This window comes from Mandrillus leucophaeus, unplaced genomic scaffold (assembly GCF_000951045.1).
Source record: "Mandrillus leucophaeus isolate KB7577 unplaced genomic scaffold, Mleu.le_1.0 Scaffold532, whole genome shotgun sequence".
NCBI lineage: Eukaryota > Metazoa > Chordata > Mammalia > Primates > Cercopithecidae > Mandrillus > Mandrillus leucophaeus.
This window is the reverse complement of record NW_012105720.1, coordinates 1156529-1176034: the sequence shown is the minus strand read 5'-3', so window position 1 is coordinate 1176034 and position 19506 is coordinate 1156529. Positions and strand designations below refer to the sequence as shown.

Sequence of the window (19506 nt, the reverse complement as noted above, 5' to 3'; positions counted from 1 at the left end):
TCCCAGCTGTCTTTAGTCTAGAGAAAGTTCGTGCTCATCTTGTGGGACGTTTTCAGTTACTGCTTGGGAACAGTGTTTTAAAACCAGCGAGAGAGCAAGACGGGCTACAGCTGTTTCCGTGATTTTTTCAGCGATCTGATTTTTACTTTGATGCCTTGTAACCCACTTAGTGTGCACGACTCATCCTCAAACTATACGACTACTGGATGCCAACGATTTTTGACATTTACCCAGGCTCTTTGTTTTATTGTAGGGAAAAGCGTTTCATTTGAATTCCCTCCGAGGGAGTAGAGACAAAGTTGAAAGAGGCTTTATAGCAGCTGGTAGCTGGCATTAGTTTCTGTCTGGACTGGAGGCACTCTGACATCAATTTGGAAATTGGAATTAAGAAACAAAATACGTTTTTAAAACCATAATACTGATCAGATTTCACTAATATTTAAACACATGAGGACTGTGTATCACATTCACCGATTGTTTTGTCGACGTAATGTTTACATCTGTGGTGCTAATGATAAGCTGAACCTTGCGAGGGACGTTTGACGTGTGTGACGTGTGGCCACTTTACGTTTTCAAGTCTATGAGAATGTCTGCGCGGAGACAGCGTAGCCCTGTAGAAATGAGTGGCAGCGTTTTTGAACCCAGCAGCACAATTTTATTAAAGGAAAATATAATAAACGTACTTTCTCATTGATAACACTTTTTTAGTTTTATGGTGAACTGCTCAGAAGTAATTTTCAACAAGTGCTCATTTTATAAATATTAGACCGTATACCCGTAGGATTGTGTATTTTTTTTTTTAAAAAAAACTGGTCCATAGAAGCAGTGCAAAAGTTTTACACTCATCTCCGTCGGATCCTCCTCCTCGAAGCAGATGCTCAATTAAATTTTTTTCTAGTGTCTTAATAATTGGAGGCATGAATAGATGTTTTATTTTTGAGATACATATTGTACATTTTAGATCACTTTTTTCTAAAGTAGGGATCCAAAATTGAGGTGAAATATATTTGCTTACCTGGCAAGACTTTTTAAAAGTAGAATTTCTGTAATTGGAGACCATCCTTTTTTGTGTGTGGATAGAATGGTTGCAGTTTATCTTGGGATCATTGATTGGTGAATTACAATTTGGTTAAGATAGAATCCGTTTTTAGGAAGTAGGAGGCTTGACTAATCGCTGTGTTAGGATATGAGTAACAAATTTGAAAAAGATACAAGCATTTTTATGGCGGACGTTTCTAGTCAGATAATTTTATTTTTAAGCTTGCACTGTTTTACTGCTGTTAAGTGAACATTTTAACATGTTTTAAAGCTCTTTGATAATTATAAGGGAGAATTTCCTTATCAAAATATTTTTGTTTTAATTTTAGAGACACCAGAAATCAAGGAAATCAGTTAATGACACTTTCACTTAATCCTTAAATTGTCCCCAAATTGCATGCATAGTATATTGTAATTCACATTTTCTGTGTGTAAGATTGTCAGTTAAGAATAGTATTCTGGCCGGGCGCAGTGGCTCACGCCTGTAATCCCAGCACTTTGGGAGACCGAGGCGCGCGGATCATGAGGTCAGGAGTTCGAGACCAGCCTGACCAATATGGTGAAACCCCGTCTGTACTAAAAATACAAAAATTAGCTGGGCATTGTGGCGCGTGCCTGTAGTCCCAGCTACTCAGGAGGCTGAGGCAGAAGAGTTGCTTGACTCGGGAAGCGGAGGTTGCAGTGAGCGGAGATCGTGCCACTGCACTCCAGCCTGGGCGACAGAGCGAGACTCTGTCTCAAATAAAATAAAATAAAATAAAATAAAAAAGAATGGTATTCCTAGGCTTACTACTTTTCAAGGATACTGATTGATTCTTCTTTTTGTAAAGTAATCTTTTGCACTGTATGGGTATTTGTTTTGTCAAAAACATTAGCAATCATTTATCTGCTACCTTTCCACTTAGGAAAACTTCAAATGTCAGTTGCTTTAGTTTTTCATCATATTGATGACAAAATTCAGTGATTTTATGTTTAAGTACTGTAGTTTGTATTCTATGCTGGACTGTTATCAAAGGCTATTTCTTTGAATATTTCAATTAAGAAATGTTCTTACAAAGTTACAAACACGTATTTTTATCTAACTATGTTGTAATGTTGCAATTTTCAAGGCATACTTAATTAAAAGTTTTTTATTATCCTTTTCCCAGAACATTTAACCTCAAACTTCAGTGCCATTTAAAAGATGTATATTAGTTTCTTTTAATATTTATATGCATTATATTTTGGTTCATCCCTGACCCTTTGCAATTACTCCAAAAGTGTGTAGTGATACTCTAAGCATTGAAAAATTTTAACAGTGAGATGGTAATTTCCTCTTTAATTCTTAAAGGATCAGATTCCATTTTGCATTGTAATAGTTACTGAATAAATAGTACTTCAGCGGTGCTGTTAAGTAAACAATATTTTACAACAGAAACCTAATTTTCCATCTTGTGAATGACAAGCACCATGCATTTGTTGCCCACCCCCGCATCACCTACTCTATTTCCGTTTTTCAACGTCTTGTCCTGGTTCACAATTACAGGGTTTAATTCTTTTTCTGGAGGTGGGAAGACACAGCATTAGGCCTTAGGGTCTTGGCACAGAATCAGGCCTAGGAGTCATTACCTGACTCTTCAGCCCTTGGATAGTATATACTAGAATAGTTGGATTAGAGTTAGGTTAGCTGACTTTCTATTGTCATTTTTAGAGGATTAAATTTATGAATTATATTTTCTGTTCAAAATATTTTTAAAAACAAAACCTGTTAGCAGAATACACATAAGGAATCTCTTCCTTGAAATTGAAAATCATGATAATTTCCGTCTTGATACCAATACTTCTAATCAGTGACTAATTAAAAACAAATACTTCTGCCACACCAGGTGAAAGTTCTTCCTTTACTTTTGATGGACGCTAAATCTCTTTTTCGGTTTCCTAGGGAAAGCTTGCTAGCAGTAAATGCCTTAAACGCCTATGTAGAAAGGAGTTGCTTCCCTTACAATCTTGGGGCTTACTTTGCTTCCTATCGCCTTTCCAATTTACTTCGTGAAGATCTAGACTTATCAGTGATAAATCTTGATAGGACACTTACCTGAATTTCCTGATTTGTGGTGGCTCCTAAAACAGTGATGTTCTTAACTGCAGTAGGTATTTGTATTAATAGCTTGTGTTAAAAACAAGTAGCCGCCTTGTCTGGAAACAGTGGAAAAACAAAAGGTCTATTGGCATTACGTTATAGTATATGACAAAATCAGTTTATCTGTGTGTCCAGACTTTGTGGCTACCTGTTTAGAACTGACATTTTGTAAGTGCAATTTAAAATAGTTACTTCATTTGTCCAAATACTGAATTAAGCAGAGACTAGCTGCATTCAGAGGTCCAGTACTGTAAATTCAAGATGGATCTCAAGTTCTCCTAATCCCTCAAAGACATGAGATGTACGTACAGTTTCTTTTTGCTCTATCTGATAATTCTGACAATTCAGTTTATCAAACATTTTTTAAATTCCTACCGGATGGCAGATACCATGCTGGTTGCTTAGGCACAAAAGTAAAAGGATGCTGCCCTTTAAACACTGAACAGAACTGTAATCTAACATGTTACATTTTGAGGTAAGGAAGTATGCCAAGGGTCTTCTTATTTGAAGCATAAAGGAGAAGCATTTAAATCAACCTGTGGTTTTTAGGCAAAGCTTCCTGGGGGAGAGGCCATTCTGTGTTGAGTTATGAAGGATGTGTAAGAAGAGTTAGCCATTTAAGGAAAGTAGAAAGGCTTTTTCAAGCAAAGAAGTATAACAAAGATGTGGTGACAAAATATGAAATATGAGTGCCTCAGGAAATGTAGCTGGTGTATACTTGGCCTCAGAGGCCTTTATGTGTCATGCTGTAAGTACTTGAAAGCTGCTTCTACTGGGGAGCTAATGAAGGAATCAAAACAGACAATTTGATTTTCTAAATGTCTTTATTATTATATACTCTATTTTTTAAAAACTTATTTGATAATTTTGAAATAAATATCATGATAAATACTTTTTAAAATAGAGCTAGAGGTTTGTAGACATAGTCTTGCTTTTGTTCACGTCACACTTGCTTTCTGCATTCAAGTAAGTGAAGGCCCAGGTCAAGCCTAACATTTGCTTCTTTTCCTTCCTTCACTGATCTACTTCTAAATTCTTATGGCAATTATTATAATGAGAATTAATGAAAAAAATCTTTAAAAATAAGTGAGATACCATTATTTTTAGTAGCACTATGTGATTAAAAGCTTAATTGTGTCTTACCTTCTATTACGCTTTTTATAGGATCTAATCGTGCCTATAAACGTGTATACACATGCATATAAATTTACTTACCAGATCCCTTAAGATTTTTTTTAACCGGTATAACCTGATAAAATGTTATGTAATGGACTTCAAATGGAGTGAGACGTATTGGTAATTTAGAATCAGTTATAGGTATATGAAGTGTGATAGAAGACAAGAAAAGGCCTGAGAATTGTTGGAGTTAAAGAGAATTTGGTGGGAAATTTAGGAAGATACAAGAAGGAGCGACAGAGAACTGACTGATAACCTGCATGTACCTTATATGAAGGGCAACCAGATGTTTGTGGAGGGCTTGGTGGACAAAGGTGACATTCATGCTTCACTATATGCAAAATTGGCTAAAGGAGAGGAAATGGAAAAATATCTTGGCTCTGACAATTGGTTCCAATGCAGTAAATAAAAGGAAAATGAATTTAAGAAATGCTTAATGGATGCCTAAGGCAGCTTATGATGTAGGTATATTTCCAATAAGTAGATGAACTTATGAAGAAATTGGTACCCATATTGATCTTTCAGAACAATGGAAAAAAATCAGTGAAACTCAGCACTATCAGAACTAAGAAGATACACAAATAGTTAAAACAGAAAACAAAAATGCTTTTAAGAATTAAGTTTAGACTATGTTGGGATGAGAATTTTGTACATGGAAATGGTACAGCTATCCAACAATGGCAGGGAACTGCAGGGAGAGTATTTTTGGGTAGAATGTTAATTTTGTTTTGTGGAACAATAACGATATGCCCTGGTGACTTGCATTGTACCTGTGTCAGTGGACGTGAGTTCGGCATATTTTACGTTTTAATCCTTGCAGCACTGGAAGATAGATTCTTTTATCATCCATACTTTAGAGGCAGCACAGTCAAAACTTTCTTCACTAATAAACAGGGAAATGCGAAGTAAATCGCAACAAAATTCCATTTCACCTTCATCACGCTAGAATAGCCAAAATTAAAAGTCTGAATTGGGCAAGTATTGTCAAAGTAGTGATAAACTGTCCCATCCAGTGCTAGTGGGAGTGTAAACTGGGGGTGGAATAAAGGGGCTGTGTCTAACATGTTTTATTCTTAATTTAAATGAAATATGACCAAGTAATAAGATTGGAAAGTAAATGTTTGTATATGGTGTTCCTTGTCTTATATTTGAAATATTACATGTTTTGTTTTCTTTTTAAATAACTGTGTTGCCACAGATCAGGTGACTTAACAGAAGTGTATTTTCTCAACAATTCTGGAGGCTAGAAATCTGGGATCAGGGTGTGTGCGGGGTTGGTTTCTTCTGAGTCCTGCCCTCTTGTCTTGTAGATGGCGGTCTTCTCCTAGTGTGTTCACATAGTCTTTCCTGTGTGTGTCTGTGTCCTAACTGGTCCACTTTAATGACCTCATTTTAACTTAATTGCCTTTTTAAAGGCCCCATCTCCAAAGGTAGTAACATTATGAGATACAGTGGTTAGGGTTTTTCAACTTAGGAATTTAGGGGAGGACACAATTCAGCCCATAACAATAACAAAGTTAAATAATTTAATTAAAGTCTCATAGCTGGTATGATGGATGAATGGAATTCAGACCCAGGTGTCTTTCAGTCTAAAGGTTATTCTCAGAATGCTACATTATGACCCTCCTAGAGATGTACCCCAAAACTGGTTAGAGCTTTGTTTCCCCGAAGACTAAGAGATGTAGAGACAACAATTTTACTATCTGGTTGTGTGAAAGCTGTAATTTTAATTTAATTTAATTTTTTGAGACAAAGTCTCCATCTGTCACCCAGGCTGAACTGCAGTGACGCATTCATAATTTGAGAATAACACCAAAAAGAGAAAATGTAGAAACTGAAAACACTGAACTCTAATGACACTGCTTTTTGGCTAAGTAGAATATAGTTGGCATTTGAATTTAGGAAGATAAAGAACAGTACATGTAAGTAGAAAATAGGAAATAAAGGTGACAGAGAAGGAACAAATGCTTAGCAGGAGGGTGCTAAAAGAATAATACTTGATATTTTATTAAGTAGGCATAGCAGTAAGTCATAAGTGTCTTGAAATATAGTATCTGTTATTGTTTTATGAATGCAATTAACATAATAGTTTTGATAACACTGAATGCATGTAAACATCAAAAATTTCCAGATATATATATGAGCTTCAGATACAGAACTTCAGAATAAAGCTTTATGTATAGATTAGTCACTCCTCCAACAAAATTATTGAGCACTTCATACATAGCAGGCTCTGTGCTAGGTGCTGTCAAAGGAGGGACTCGTAAGACCTTTGAGAGTTTCTGAGTTTAGTACTGAAACTAGCCAATCCATGGAAAAAGTTCTGTTTCTTGTAGTCCTTCACATCAGTAATATAACTCACAGTATGTGCATTTACCACCAAATTTCTTTAGCCATGTGAAAGTAAGTTTAAAATGAATAATTATTACCTTGTTGTATTAAATTACCTATTATGTGAAGCCTATAACTTTATTTATTTATTTATTTATTTATGAGATAAGGTCTCGCTCTGTTGCCCAAACTGAACTGCAGTAGCACATTCATAGCTCACTGCAACCTCAAACTTTTGGGCTCAAGTGATGCTTCTGCTTTAGCCTCCCAAGGAGCTGGGACTACAGGTGCGAGCCACTACACCCAGTTAATGTTTAAATATTTTCATAGAGATGGAGTCTCGCTGTGTTGCCAGCACTGGTCTTGAACTTCTGGCCTCAAGTGATCCTCCTGCCTCAGCCTCCCAAAGTGCTGGGATTACAGGCGTGCACCACCGTGTCCAGCTGAAACCTCTATAACTTTAAAGAATGGAGTTTTATGATGAAACTAAGTGATTGTTGGTGTTTTAATTTTATCATAACTATTTTTTTTTAATTGAGAGAACTTTCACAGTAGTTTTATTCTGAAATGAAGTCAGTAACTTTGTTCAAGTGCCACAGTGTTACTGGGTTATGTGTGTGCTTTTTGTTTTTTCCTCCTGGGTAGAATGTGCTCTTTAAATCTTTTTTTTTTTTTTAGTTGTATTTTATAGCTATATTTGGAGCTGTGTAATGTAATGCACATCCTGCCCGAGATAACATCTTTTCTCTGTCTTCTCTTTTTTTGCATAGGTAAAAATAAGTGACTAAAGAAGCAGACCTAGGAATCACCTAACATGTCGAGGAGGAGATTTGATTGCCGAAGTATTTCAGGCCTGCTAACTACAACTCCTCAAACTCCAATGAAAATGGAAAACTTTAATAATTTCTATATGCTTACATCTAAAGAGCTAGGGAGGTAAGAAAACCATATGATGTGTATGCCATCTAAATTCAAATTTTGGATTTGTGTTTTTATAATTCTATAAAACTCACTTTGGGATCATTATTTAACAATGATTAGGAAGGAAAGCTGTCATCGCTGTTGCTATTACCCAGGGTCTAGTCATAACTGACTTGAAAACCAAATCTGAGGAGGGTTTAGTGAACTTACATCATACATCCTACCTAGCCTCAGAGCCTCTGATAGGAGGTCTCTGTCCTTATGTGAGGCTGTGCATGGGAAGAGGCAGCTCAGCATAGTGGACTGCTGAGTTCAAGTCTGGACTCCACTATTTACTAGATGTGTAACTTCAACTAAATAACTGTACCTCTTTTTTTAAATTTTTATTTGTGGCGGGATCTCACTCTGTTGCTCAAGCTGGGGTGCAGTGACATGTTCTTGGCTCACTGCAACCTCCTGTCTCCTGGGCTCAAGGGATCTCCCACCTCAGCCTCCTAAGTAGCTGGGACGACAGGCACACACCACCACACTGGGCTGGTTTTTTGTAGAGACAGGGTTTCGCCATGTTGCCCAGACTGGTCTGCAGCTCCTGAGTTCAAGCAATCCTCTGGCCATGGCCTCCCGAAGTGCTGAGATAACAGGTGTGAGCCCCTGCGCCCTGCCTACTGTACCTCTTAATGCTGTCGTTTCCTCATCTGAAAAGTAGGGGTGAAGGTAATTGTGTCTTTTATGGTTGTTATGAGAATTAAGTTAGTTAATATTTGTAAAGTGCCTAGTACAATGCTCTGTAAGTTTTTGTTAAATGAAATATTTTTTTAAATTCCTAGGATATTGTGTTTGGCTTAAAAAAAAAAAAAAAAAGAATAGGGAGATTCTCCCCCCATCTCCTAAGTTGAACAGAAAGAATGAATTCATATTTCGTAGTCTGATTCTATGTCACAACAAATGAGTGTTTTATAAGTAAAAGCCTTTACAAATTATTTTCCCTTAACCAGTGTATAAACTCTGTATGACCAAGAGTGACATGATATTATGAAACCATTCTGTACTACCATTTTAATATACGTAAAGTTATAAAAGATATACCAAGTTATTTAAGTTATACATTCAGCATCTTTTGAGCTTTAAATTAAAGGTGCTTCATGAAGGGTTGGAAGATGGTGATCATTATGTATCTTCAGTTTGATTTTAGTTCTGCAGGTAGATGTTTTGTCGTATGTTAAATGGTTTACTAAGTCCATGTTGGTGTTGATAAATGTGCAGCAAAACAGTGTGATTGATTTTTATCTTTGAAAATCTCAATGTGAAAAGAAAAGTTGACTGAATCATGAAAAGTAATTTCATTCTTGGTGGCCTTTTACCTTAAGGGCAGAGGCAAGTCCTGGCTTTTTCACGTTGCAGATGTTGGATGCAGCCTTTCTTTTGCAAAATAAGAATTGTAATATCTGGCCAGGCGTGGTGACTCATGCCTGTAATCCCAGCACTTTGGGAGGCTGAGGCGGGTGGACCATGAGGTCAGGAGTTCGAGACCAGCCTGGCCAACGTAGTGAAACCCTGTCTCTACTGAAAATACAAAATTAGCCAGGCATGGTTGTGTGTGCTTGTAGTCCCAGCTACTGGGGAGGCTGAGGCAGGAGAATCACTTGAACCCGGCAGGTGAAGATTGCAGTGAGCCAATATCACACTACTGCACTACAGCTTGGGCAACACTGGGAGACTTTGTCTCAAAAAGAAAAAAAAAAAGAATTATAATATCTAACTCATTGACCAAGAATTAAATGTAAAAGCACATTTCATAATACCTGGCATACTAATTTAATGTGCAAAATGTTTGGGTGTTTTGATGGTGTATTACAAGATACAGTTTTTAGAACCTTTTAAAATGTTTTTAAGAAATTTTTCTAAATCTTAATTACTTCACTTTGCATTATAATAGGAAGAAGAAAGATTTTTTTTTCTTTTTTTCTTTTTTTTTAAGTTTCCTATATCTTACATAGAACCATAGAATCTCTGCATTGGAAAGACTTCAGTGGTCCGTGGTCTTACTAATACAATGTTTGTATGCAGTGCAGCAATCTTTCCTATAATTTCCCCAGCAAACTGTTATCCAGCCTCAGTTTGAATGCTTCAGCGACGGGGAAGTGAATATTATGCAAGGTCTTGAACAGTACACACAACAAAAGGCAATTTATTTTCTATTTTTCTGAGTTACTATTTGATGAGTAAATTTACTTACATTTTTTAAATTAACTTTTCAAAATTGAGGACATTATAGGAGCTAAAAAGTCTATAAAGTATTTTTGCTTTGAGGGCTTTGGACAATTTAAACTTTGAGGACAATACTAATAATTCTAAATTGCTTTATAAATGAAGTGCCATCATAAATAAAGTTGAATTAGGCATAGTTTTTAGAATTTTAGATCAAAAACTCATGATAGAATTTGATTAAAACTAATTTAGATTGATTGCTAAATTCCCATTTTAAAATATCTTTATGAAAGAGACCAAGTAACATCTTTCTTTTGAATTGATATGGGCTAATGAGTCACATGGTAAATATTGATATGTTTAATTATTAGATCTTGATAAATTAGAAATCATGACTTTTCATCTGCCAAGAATGTACTGAAAGTTCTTTCAATATTGTTACCAATTTTAATATCCTATACTTTTGTGAAATGGAAATGAGAATCATAATCATTTCTTCTGAGATTTGCACATTTTGAAAGTTACCTTTCTAAATCAACTTTTTAATTTCAGAGTGTTAGTGTTTAATAATTCATTTTCCTTTAGCAAACTAAAGGAAATTATGTAAAAGTTAACAGTTCATTTTTTACTATTCTCAAAAAACTTGCATTGTTCCTGTTTTTTAACATGTTGGGTAAGTTTTTTCTACCCCTCCCCCAACTGAGGCAAAGGTTTCATAGGACTTCTTGTGGTTAGAAGGGTGAGGCAGATTCAGAAATAAACGTCAGCTTCCTTTGTGGCTTACCCTCCCGCCTCCTTTCACATTTTATTGTGTATTCTAGAATGCAGAAGGGGAATGCAGAAGGGTAACTACTAGACCTTTTCACTGCTGGGAAATCTAGTTAGCCTTGCCTTTTTAGGGTATGACTTAAGGATTATTTTTAAATGCTTTAACTTTTCTTAAATGTTTCAATTACATTTGGTATAGAAACATATTTTAAAGATCATTTTTTATACTTTTAAACTATAATTAGCATTTTAGAACAGAAAACAAATATTTGGGTTTTTTTCCTAAGTCATCTGATAGTTATGGTAAAAATATCTACCTTCATAGCATATAAATGACTATATAATATACACACACACACATATATATAATTTTATTGGAATCTCAAACTTTTAAGGAATATAAACACTTTAAGTACAGGATACAGAATAGCACAGTATGTGGTATTATAGTGGATACATATTTCTGGCATTCATTCAACAGATATTTCACTTCCTATTATATGTTAATGAACTGTAGATTTTATAATTACTGTAATAATTAGGATAGACATGGTCCCTGCCCTCATGGAGCTTTTACTTAGTGGTGAATGTTGACAAATAAATAAATCATTATTCACATCATGTGGTCACCTTTGCCCTGGATTAATGAGTGCTGTACTTGCTTAAGAAGGCCTCTTGGGCTGGGTGCAGTGGCTCATGCCTGTAAAATTTCAACACTTTGGGAGGCTGAGGCAGGAGAATCGCTTGAGCCCAGGAGTTTGAAACCAGCCTGGGCAACCAAGGGAGAGATACTGTCTGTACAAATTATGTAAAAAATTAGCCAGGAGTGGTGGTGCGTGCCTGTGGTCCCAGCTACACAGGAGGCTGAAGTAAGAGGATCTTCTGAGCCTGGGAGGTTGAGGCTGCGGTGAGCTGAGATCCTAACACTGCACTCCAGCCTGGGTGATAAGAGTTGAGACCCTATCTCAAAAACAAACAAACAAACAAACAAAAAACCCTCTTGGTAATACCTGGAACGATTAGATAAGAAGTGTTATTTAATTTTGTTCTTTGTTTCTGGGAGAATTCTGGCTTGTAGATATAATAAATAATAAAATTATTGCAGAACTGAATTGTCACAAGCGCTACTTTAAACTGTTTTTTCAGATGCCCAGTTTTCTTGGCTAACTGGTTTCTGTTTCCTAAATTTTACAAGTGAATTTTTTTATAAAACCCAAAATTTCCTTCCTGTTTTAGACAAGTTTTTGCTTCGAAATCTAAGTAAGAATTGATAGAAGCAAGTGAGTTACACTTCTTTAACAATTTTTTTTTTTTTTTTTGAGACAGAGTCTTGCTCTGTCCCCCAGGCTGGAGTGCAGTGATGCGATCTCGGCTCACTGCAACCTCCATCTCCCGGATTCAAGTGATTCTCCTGCCTCAGGTTCCTGAGTAGCTGGGATTACAGGCACATGCCACCAGGCCCGGCTAATTTTTTGTATTTTTAGTAGAGATGGGATTTCACCGTGTTAGTCAGGATGGTCTTGATCTCCTGACCTCGGAATCTGCGCACCTCAGCCTCCCACAGTGCTGGGATTACAGGCGTGAGCCACCGTGCCCGGCCCAACAAAATTATTTTAAAGGGAGGAATTGTTTTACAGTGATTAGAACAGAAAATTAGGACTTCACATTTCACAGTTTATTCTTGGGGCTCCGATTCCATTTATGAGGTGTTTAATCTTATTCTGACTGAGTTTATCCAGGATAAAACATATGAAACACCAATGGATTGAATATAAAGTAAAGGGACTAATTTTTGTGTGTGTGTGCTCATTGAAACCCATCAATTTGTATTCCTTCTGCATACCATGAAAAAATATTTTATAGTTAAACATTCTCAAATCTTAAAACTGCTTTCAAAGAATCAGGTTTTTATATGCAGATTTATTTAGTTGATATATTAATATATTTTGATAAATGTAGAAGAGTGAAATTATAGTTTGATTTCCAGTACTTTTCGTTAGCACCAATTTTGAGGAAATTTGGGTAATAAAAAGTAGGAATCTTTGTTATCTTGACCTTCGCAAATAGCTAGTAAAATACAGTCAAGCAATTTAGTCCCACAGTTTCCACCCAGTACCCCCTAGACACCAAGTTTTGTTTTCCATGCTAAGAGTCTGATAGACTGTGTTAGAAATATATTGAAGGGAATTGGGGCAATAGGAGTTCTGGAGCAAACATTGCTTCCTGAAGATCTTTTATTTATACCTGATTTGTTAGTATCAAAAACCAGAGAGTAATTCAAAAATTTAAGGTAGAGGTTCTTAATTTCAGATCCCATATACTCAGCCTTACAAGGTTTATGGATGGGCTTTAGGATCTGAAAACCCTCTGGAATTATATGTAAAATTTCCTATTTAAGGGCTTGTGTACATTTTTCTGGGTAGACAGTCAATAGAATAGCTTTTATTAGTTTCCCAAAATAATCCTTGACTCAGAATAGCTTTAGGCCATTGTGAAAATAAATTTTGGGCAACTGTAGACTTACAGTACACACATATGCCGATAGAAATGAATTTTCGGTGTCTTTAAATTTTGGCAGAGGTTACTAAGCACTGCCATTGGAGAGAGCTAAAAGCATACTTCTTTCTAAAATGATAAACATGACCTTAATGGGTGTGCTTGTACTAGCTGTTGATAACCATTATCTTCTTAGTTTATCATGAAGTATCTTTGAATATTTTCTGAGGGACACATATACCTTAGTTATCTGTTACAGGCTTCAAAGACTACTGAGCATTACTAAGAGATATATTGCTAAAACAATTGACAATTGTGATAGAAAGTTTCGACGGTGGTAAAAATTGATTGTGTTAAAAGGAAAAACTACTAATAAAATTAAATAAGTCAAATACCCATTTTTTGCATTCACTTTAATTTCTTATAATTGAAGGTAAGCTATTCTAATTACAGAGTTAATGTGATACCCTATGAAGGGTACAGTTTTTGGAAATAGACCTGAGTTTAAATCTTTACCTTGACTAAATTACATATCTTCTCTGAGGTGTGAAGAACAGGAGAGCGTTTATTATATAGGATTGTTGTGATACTTAAACACAATAATTTATACCAAGAGCAGAGCATGGCATTGAGTTGGTATGCAAATGAGATTATTTCCCTGCAATGATAATGTATCTTTTTTTTTTTTTTTTGAGACAGAGTCTCACTCTGTCGCCCAGGCTAGAGTGCAGTGGCGTGATCTTGGCTCACTGCAACTTCTGCCTTCCGGGTTCAATAGATTCTCCTGCCTCAACCTCCTGTGTAGCTGGGATTACAGGCATGCGCCACAACGGCTGGCTAATTTCTGTATTTTTAGTAGAGACAGGGTTTTGCCATGTTGGCCAGGCTGGTCTTGAACTCCTGACCTCAAGTGATCTGCCTGCCTTGGCCTCCCAAGATAATGTATCATTTTAATAGTGAAGAATAAATGTAATTCTGTCTTATCCTGTTGTTATTGTTTGCCATTTGCCTTTGTAAGTGATAGCACTATACATTTTATAAAAGTACATACGATACTTGATTCAATTTAGAGAACAAAGATAAGTTCCTAATTGCACAGATATTTCAAAGAATTGACTTTAAGTTGGAGGTATAACAGAATCTGTACTATACTAACTTTGTTCTCTGCAGAAAAATTAAAATTGATTGTTCTCATCTTCCCCCAGAGGAAAATTTGCTGTGGTTAGACAATGTATATCAAAATCTACTGGCCAAGAATATGCTGCAAAATTTCTAAAAAAGAGAAGAAGAGGACAGGATTGTCGAGCAGAGATTTTACACGAGATTGCTGTGCTTGAATTGGCAAAGTCTTGTCCCCGAGTTATTAATCTTCATGAGGTCTATGAAAATACAAGTGAAATCATTTTGATATTGGAATAGTAAGTATATGCTAAATGGTACCTATTTTAATTGGTATGATAAGATGATTAAAATATCAAGAATAGGAATGATAAAAGTGTGACAAGAACTTGTAAAGATTCCTGTTAATAAAATGTAAAAGGGACCTAATTTATATTCAGATATTTTCATAAGACTAAATGTACAACCTCAATCACATACACAAAAACTAACAGCACAGAATAAACAAATGACAAACACAACATTTGAGGACTGTGGAGAAGGGAATATACATTATTTTGTTAATGGCTGATTGATTAAATTTTTCTGGAACACAATCTGATGGGCAGATAGAATTGAAGTAATTTGTATATTTTCTTCATCTATTTGAAAAATACCTTCAAGAAAATAAGGAGAATGGAAAGTTAAACGGCATAAAACTATGCTTAGTACATTGTTTGTTAAAGAAATACATTTAGTATGTGTAATGTGTAAAGCACTATGTTAGTTGTAGCAATAAGAAGTAAATATATCTCTTGCCACAAGTCTGTGAAAAAGTGAGAACACCCCAGTATTCTACAGTTCACCAGGTGATAGGGGTAGAGGATTGTTAAGGTAACTGGTTTGTTACCGAGTATATTGACACGTGACTCTTACAGAGTGCCTTTGCTGCATGGTTGTCTGACACGTTTATTCTGAGTATGTAAAATGCGTTTGAACATCTGTGACAATTGGAAGAGATCAGCTAGATTTATGTTTAGTATGCCTTAGGTGCCAATAGTTTTTAATAAGGTAAATCTATTTTATGCTAAACTACGAAGAGGTAAATGTTTATTTTAGTAAAAAAACGTATTGCTAACTATAGTAATTCTTTTTAGTAACTAACTTGCATCATTGCCTTTTTAAATTTAAAGGTATATTAACCTTATTTTTGTATTTAGTTATTTTAAAATTAATGTTTTTGTTCCACCAAATAGATTGGCTGGAATCAACTTGTGAATGAAAATGAAGATTTTGCAAAATGTTCAACTGACAAGTAGTTCATTTAAGAATGAATACTGTGTACATTTCCCAGAACCATATTAAGGCGTGTTATATAGCACTTTCAAAATAAATCGGAATTGCAGAAAAGGCCAAGATACTAGCAATATGATTTCATTTTTCATACATTTTATAATTGCTTTTGTCAAAGATTCTTCAGCTGACCTTTGAAAATTACCTACTTGCATAACATCTGCATGTTTGAAGTGTGTCAAAAGTAGCTAACATTTGTCAAAAACAGTAGTAGAATACTAGGTTTAGAGGATGAATATACATAAGAACATTGATTACTTTCATAAAATCCTCTTTTGGGGGTTCATCCAAACAGCAGCGACAAAATACATCGGAAAGATTTGAGACATTTTATGGATGGACCTTGTTCATACTCCGGAAAATTGACCCAGGTACCTTACCCAGTCAACTGGGAGAACTTACTGATCTCTATACCTCTGGCTGAAATGCAGCAAGCACTCAGAAAATGTTTAAGTAGATCAATGTGTTAAATTTCTTACCAGAGTGACTAAGACCCACCAAAATTTATTGCTAGGACTTCGGCTTCGTTACTATGCCTTCTGCTTTTGGGCTGGCATTGTCACATTTAGTAGTCTCAGTTGAAGGTAAACATTTAATCAGGTTTAGTTGTTTTAGTAGTGTGGCATAATTTTTATATGGTGAAAATAAAATGGTGGAATCTTTTTTTTGTTTTTGTTTTTGTTTTTTTTTGAGACAGAGTCTTGCTCTGTCACCCAGACTGGAGTGCAGTGGCATGATCTCGGCTCACTACAAGCTCCCCCTCCCGGGTTCACGCCGTTCTCCTGCCTCAGCCTCCCGAGTAGCTGGGACTACAGGCACCCACCACCACGCCCGGCTAGTTTTTTGTATTTTTAGTAGAGACGGGGTTTCACCATGTTAGCCAGGATGGTCTCGATCTCCTGACCTCGTGATCCGCCCACCTTGGCCTCCCAAAGTCCTGGGATTACAGGCATGAGCCACTGCGCCTGGCCTGAATCTTTGATAACTATCACCCAGTCAATTCTGTCCTCAAATCATCCTACACACTTTTTCTTCCCCAACTCTTATTTTACAATTTCAAATATATAGAAAAGTTGAAAAAATAGTACAATTAACATCCTTATAATCTTCACTTTTATTCACCAGTTGTTGGCATTTTGCCACATTTACTGAACCATTTGAAAGTTGTGGGTATTATGATGTTCCTTTTTATGCTGAAGTATTTGGTGTGGGTGATGATGTGTATTGTATCACATCAGGTGGCAATAAAGTCAGGTTGTTTTATTACTGATTTTGCTAATTTTGAACATGCTTAAGATGTAGTCTTCTAGCTCTCCTTATTGTAAAGGAACATTTTCCCCTTTTAATTAATCTGTGTTGTGCTATTTATAGACCATGTGAATATTACCTTTTTTTTTTTTTTTTTTTTTTTTTTTGATGGAGTCTTGCTCTGTTGCCAGGCTGGAGTGCAGTGGTGCAATCTCAGCCCACTGCAACCTTCGCCTCCCGGGTTCAAGCAATTTCCCTGCCTCAGCCTCCCAAGTAGCTGGGATTACAGGCATGCGCCACCACGCCCAGCTAATTTTTTGTATGTTAGTAGAGACAGGGTTTCACCATGTTGGCCAATATGGTCCCCATCTCCTGACCTCGTGATCTGCCCACCTCGGCCTCCCAAAGTGCTGGGATTACAGGCATGAGCCACCACACCTGGCCAATATTATCTTCTTTAACAACTTTTCATCTAGTGATTTCCCTTTCCCACTTTTTAATATTTCAGTGGATTTCATGTTTTTAAAAAATTAATCTAATACATGACGTTAATGGAAAATAACCCATTATGTTTTAATTAGTGAGTTCTAATCAGTTTCTACCACTGTCTTTTTTTCATGCTCAAATTGTCCCAAGCTTATCAGTGGTTCCCTTTCAAGCTACTTCCTATGTCCTTTTGATATAATCTCATTAGTGTTTGAGGACTCCCTTGCTTTATGCACACCAAGATTTCCAGGGTCATCTTGTTATCTTCCCTGCCCCAGACCTGTAATCAGCCATCTGTCTGAGAAGTTCTGGTTCTTTTAAGCGGGGAATAGCATTTAGAAACCAAATATGGGTGTCGGACGTGCTCACTTTTAATGGAGTATCATAATTTTTAGGCCTTTTCTAAGGATAGTGTTAGGAAGTCATATTTTTTCAAAATCGTGAATTTAGTCTCATAGCTCCAATTCAAGTCCACCAGTTGTACTAAGTAGTTTGCTGTTGGTAGTAGTATAAGTATTGTTACACTAAAACTGTTTTGTACGTATTGTTGGGTAAAGTGAACGAGCAAGTATTGCTGAGAACCTGGGTTTTCACTGTGAGAGAGGGGAGATGCAATATAGAATGTGAGAAGTGATGAAGAACCTTCTGCTCTCTTCCAACTGAACCTTTATAGGTAACCTTTATAGGTAACCACATGTATTCATTCTGGCTCATTCTTTATGTGTTTCTTCTTGCAAATATAAGCAAACTTGTATATATTTACTATTCTTACTTACAGAAAAGGTAATATATTAGATATACTCCTTTGCACCTTGTATTTTTGTTTACTTAAGAATATATTCCAGAAATCATTCTACATTAGTTCATAGGCATCTTTTTAACTATTATTATGGCTGATTTCTTAAATGGCTGATAGTACTCTGTTGTATGGTTGGATCTTGCTTTAGTCAGTCGACCTTCTGTGAATGGGAATTATTATGGAGATGTAGCTTTAGAGTAAATTCCTAGAAGAATGATTGCTGGCCAAAGAGTAAATGCATATGTAGTTGTATTAGATGTTGTCAAATTTCCTTCCATATGAGCAGCACACAGTCACTTTTAAAAGGTACATTTTTGGCCAGGCACGGTGGCTCACACCTGTAATCCCAGCACTTTGGGAGGCCGAGGCAGGGGGATCACAAGGTCAGCAGATCCAGACCATTCTGGCTAACATGGTGAAACCCCATCTCTACTAAAAACTACAAAAAATTAGCCGGGCATGTTGGCGCACGCCTGTAGTCGCAGCTACTTGGGAAGCTGAGGCAGGAGAATTGCTTGAACCTGGGAGGCAGAGGTTGCAGTGAGCCGAGATTGCACCACTGCACTCCAGCCTGGGCAACAGAGCGAGACTTTGTCTCAAAAAAAAAAAAAAGCTTTTTTGATTTGTTACATTTGCTAATTATATGAATCAATCTAGAACTTTCTTTTGGAACAACTATAGCCTCTTTTTGCTTTTGTGTTTTGTTTTGCCTCTGCCTAACCTATTTTTTGAATCAGTTTACTTTTGTGAATTAATCTCATTCTTGCAACCTGCTTGTCACTTTTAATGATTATTAAAATCTTTCATTTTTTATTTTAATACATAGTTCATAGGAAAGTATTTCATTGCCAGTTATGAAGTCTACATGATTGTTTTAGCCTTTCATTTTTTCAGAAAGTAATATAAATCTTACTTTTCTGGAAGGTAGTATTAGATTTATTTATACATATGGAAAAAAATTTGAGGATAATTGAGTCATTCCATCACCACCATCCATGAGACAAAGACTTTACCATACCAAGTGTCTTTAAAGCATATTTGTAGAATTAAATAAAATATAGCTATACATTTTAAAAAGCTTTTTAAAAAACTTCTGGAAGGAAGGTATTATCTAATTGGACATATTACGTTTTTAATGCTGCATTTTGAGCAAATTAAAGTTGGTTATAAAAAATACTTAACTTTGGTCGGGCACGGTGGCTCACACCTGTAATTCCAGCACTTTGGGAGGCCGAGGTGGGTGGATCTCGAGGTCAGGAGATCGAGTCCCTCCTGGCTATAACACGGTGAAACCCCATCTCTACTAAAAATACAAAAAATTAGCCAGGCATGGTGGTGGGTGCCTGTAGTTCCAGCTACTCTGAAAGCTGAGGCAGGAGAATGGTGTGAACCTGGGAGGCAGAGACTGCAGTGAGCTGAGATTGCACCATTGCACCCCAGCCTGGGCAACAGAGCGAGACACGTC

The 19506-nt window shown here is 36.3% G+C and overlaps 1 protein-coding gene across 2 annotated transcripts in view; it reads left to right on the top strand.

The window, feature by feature from the left end:
* The window catches only part of STK17B (serine/threonine kinase 17b), a 42640-nt gene that overhangs the window by 5914 nt on the left and 17220 nt on the right, over nucleotides 1-19506 (top strand). For both annotated transcript variants that reach the window (XM_011997184.1, XM_011997185.1), the window contains 2 exons: nucleotides 7435-7600; nucleotides 14263-14475. In XM_011997184.1, coding sequence (XP_011852574.1) covers nucleotides 7479-7600; nucleotides 14263-14475 — 335 coding nt within the window. In that variant the 5' untranslated portion in view covers nucleotides 7435-7478. The remainder of the gene's footprint in view (nucleotides 1-7434; nucleotides 7601-14262; nucleotides 14476-19506) is intronic.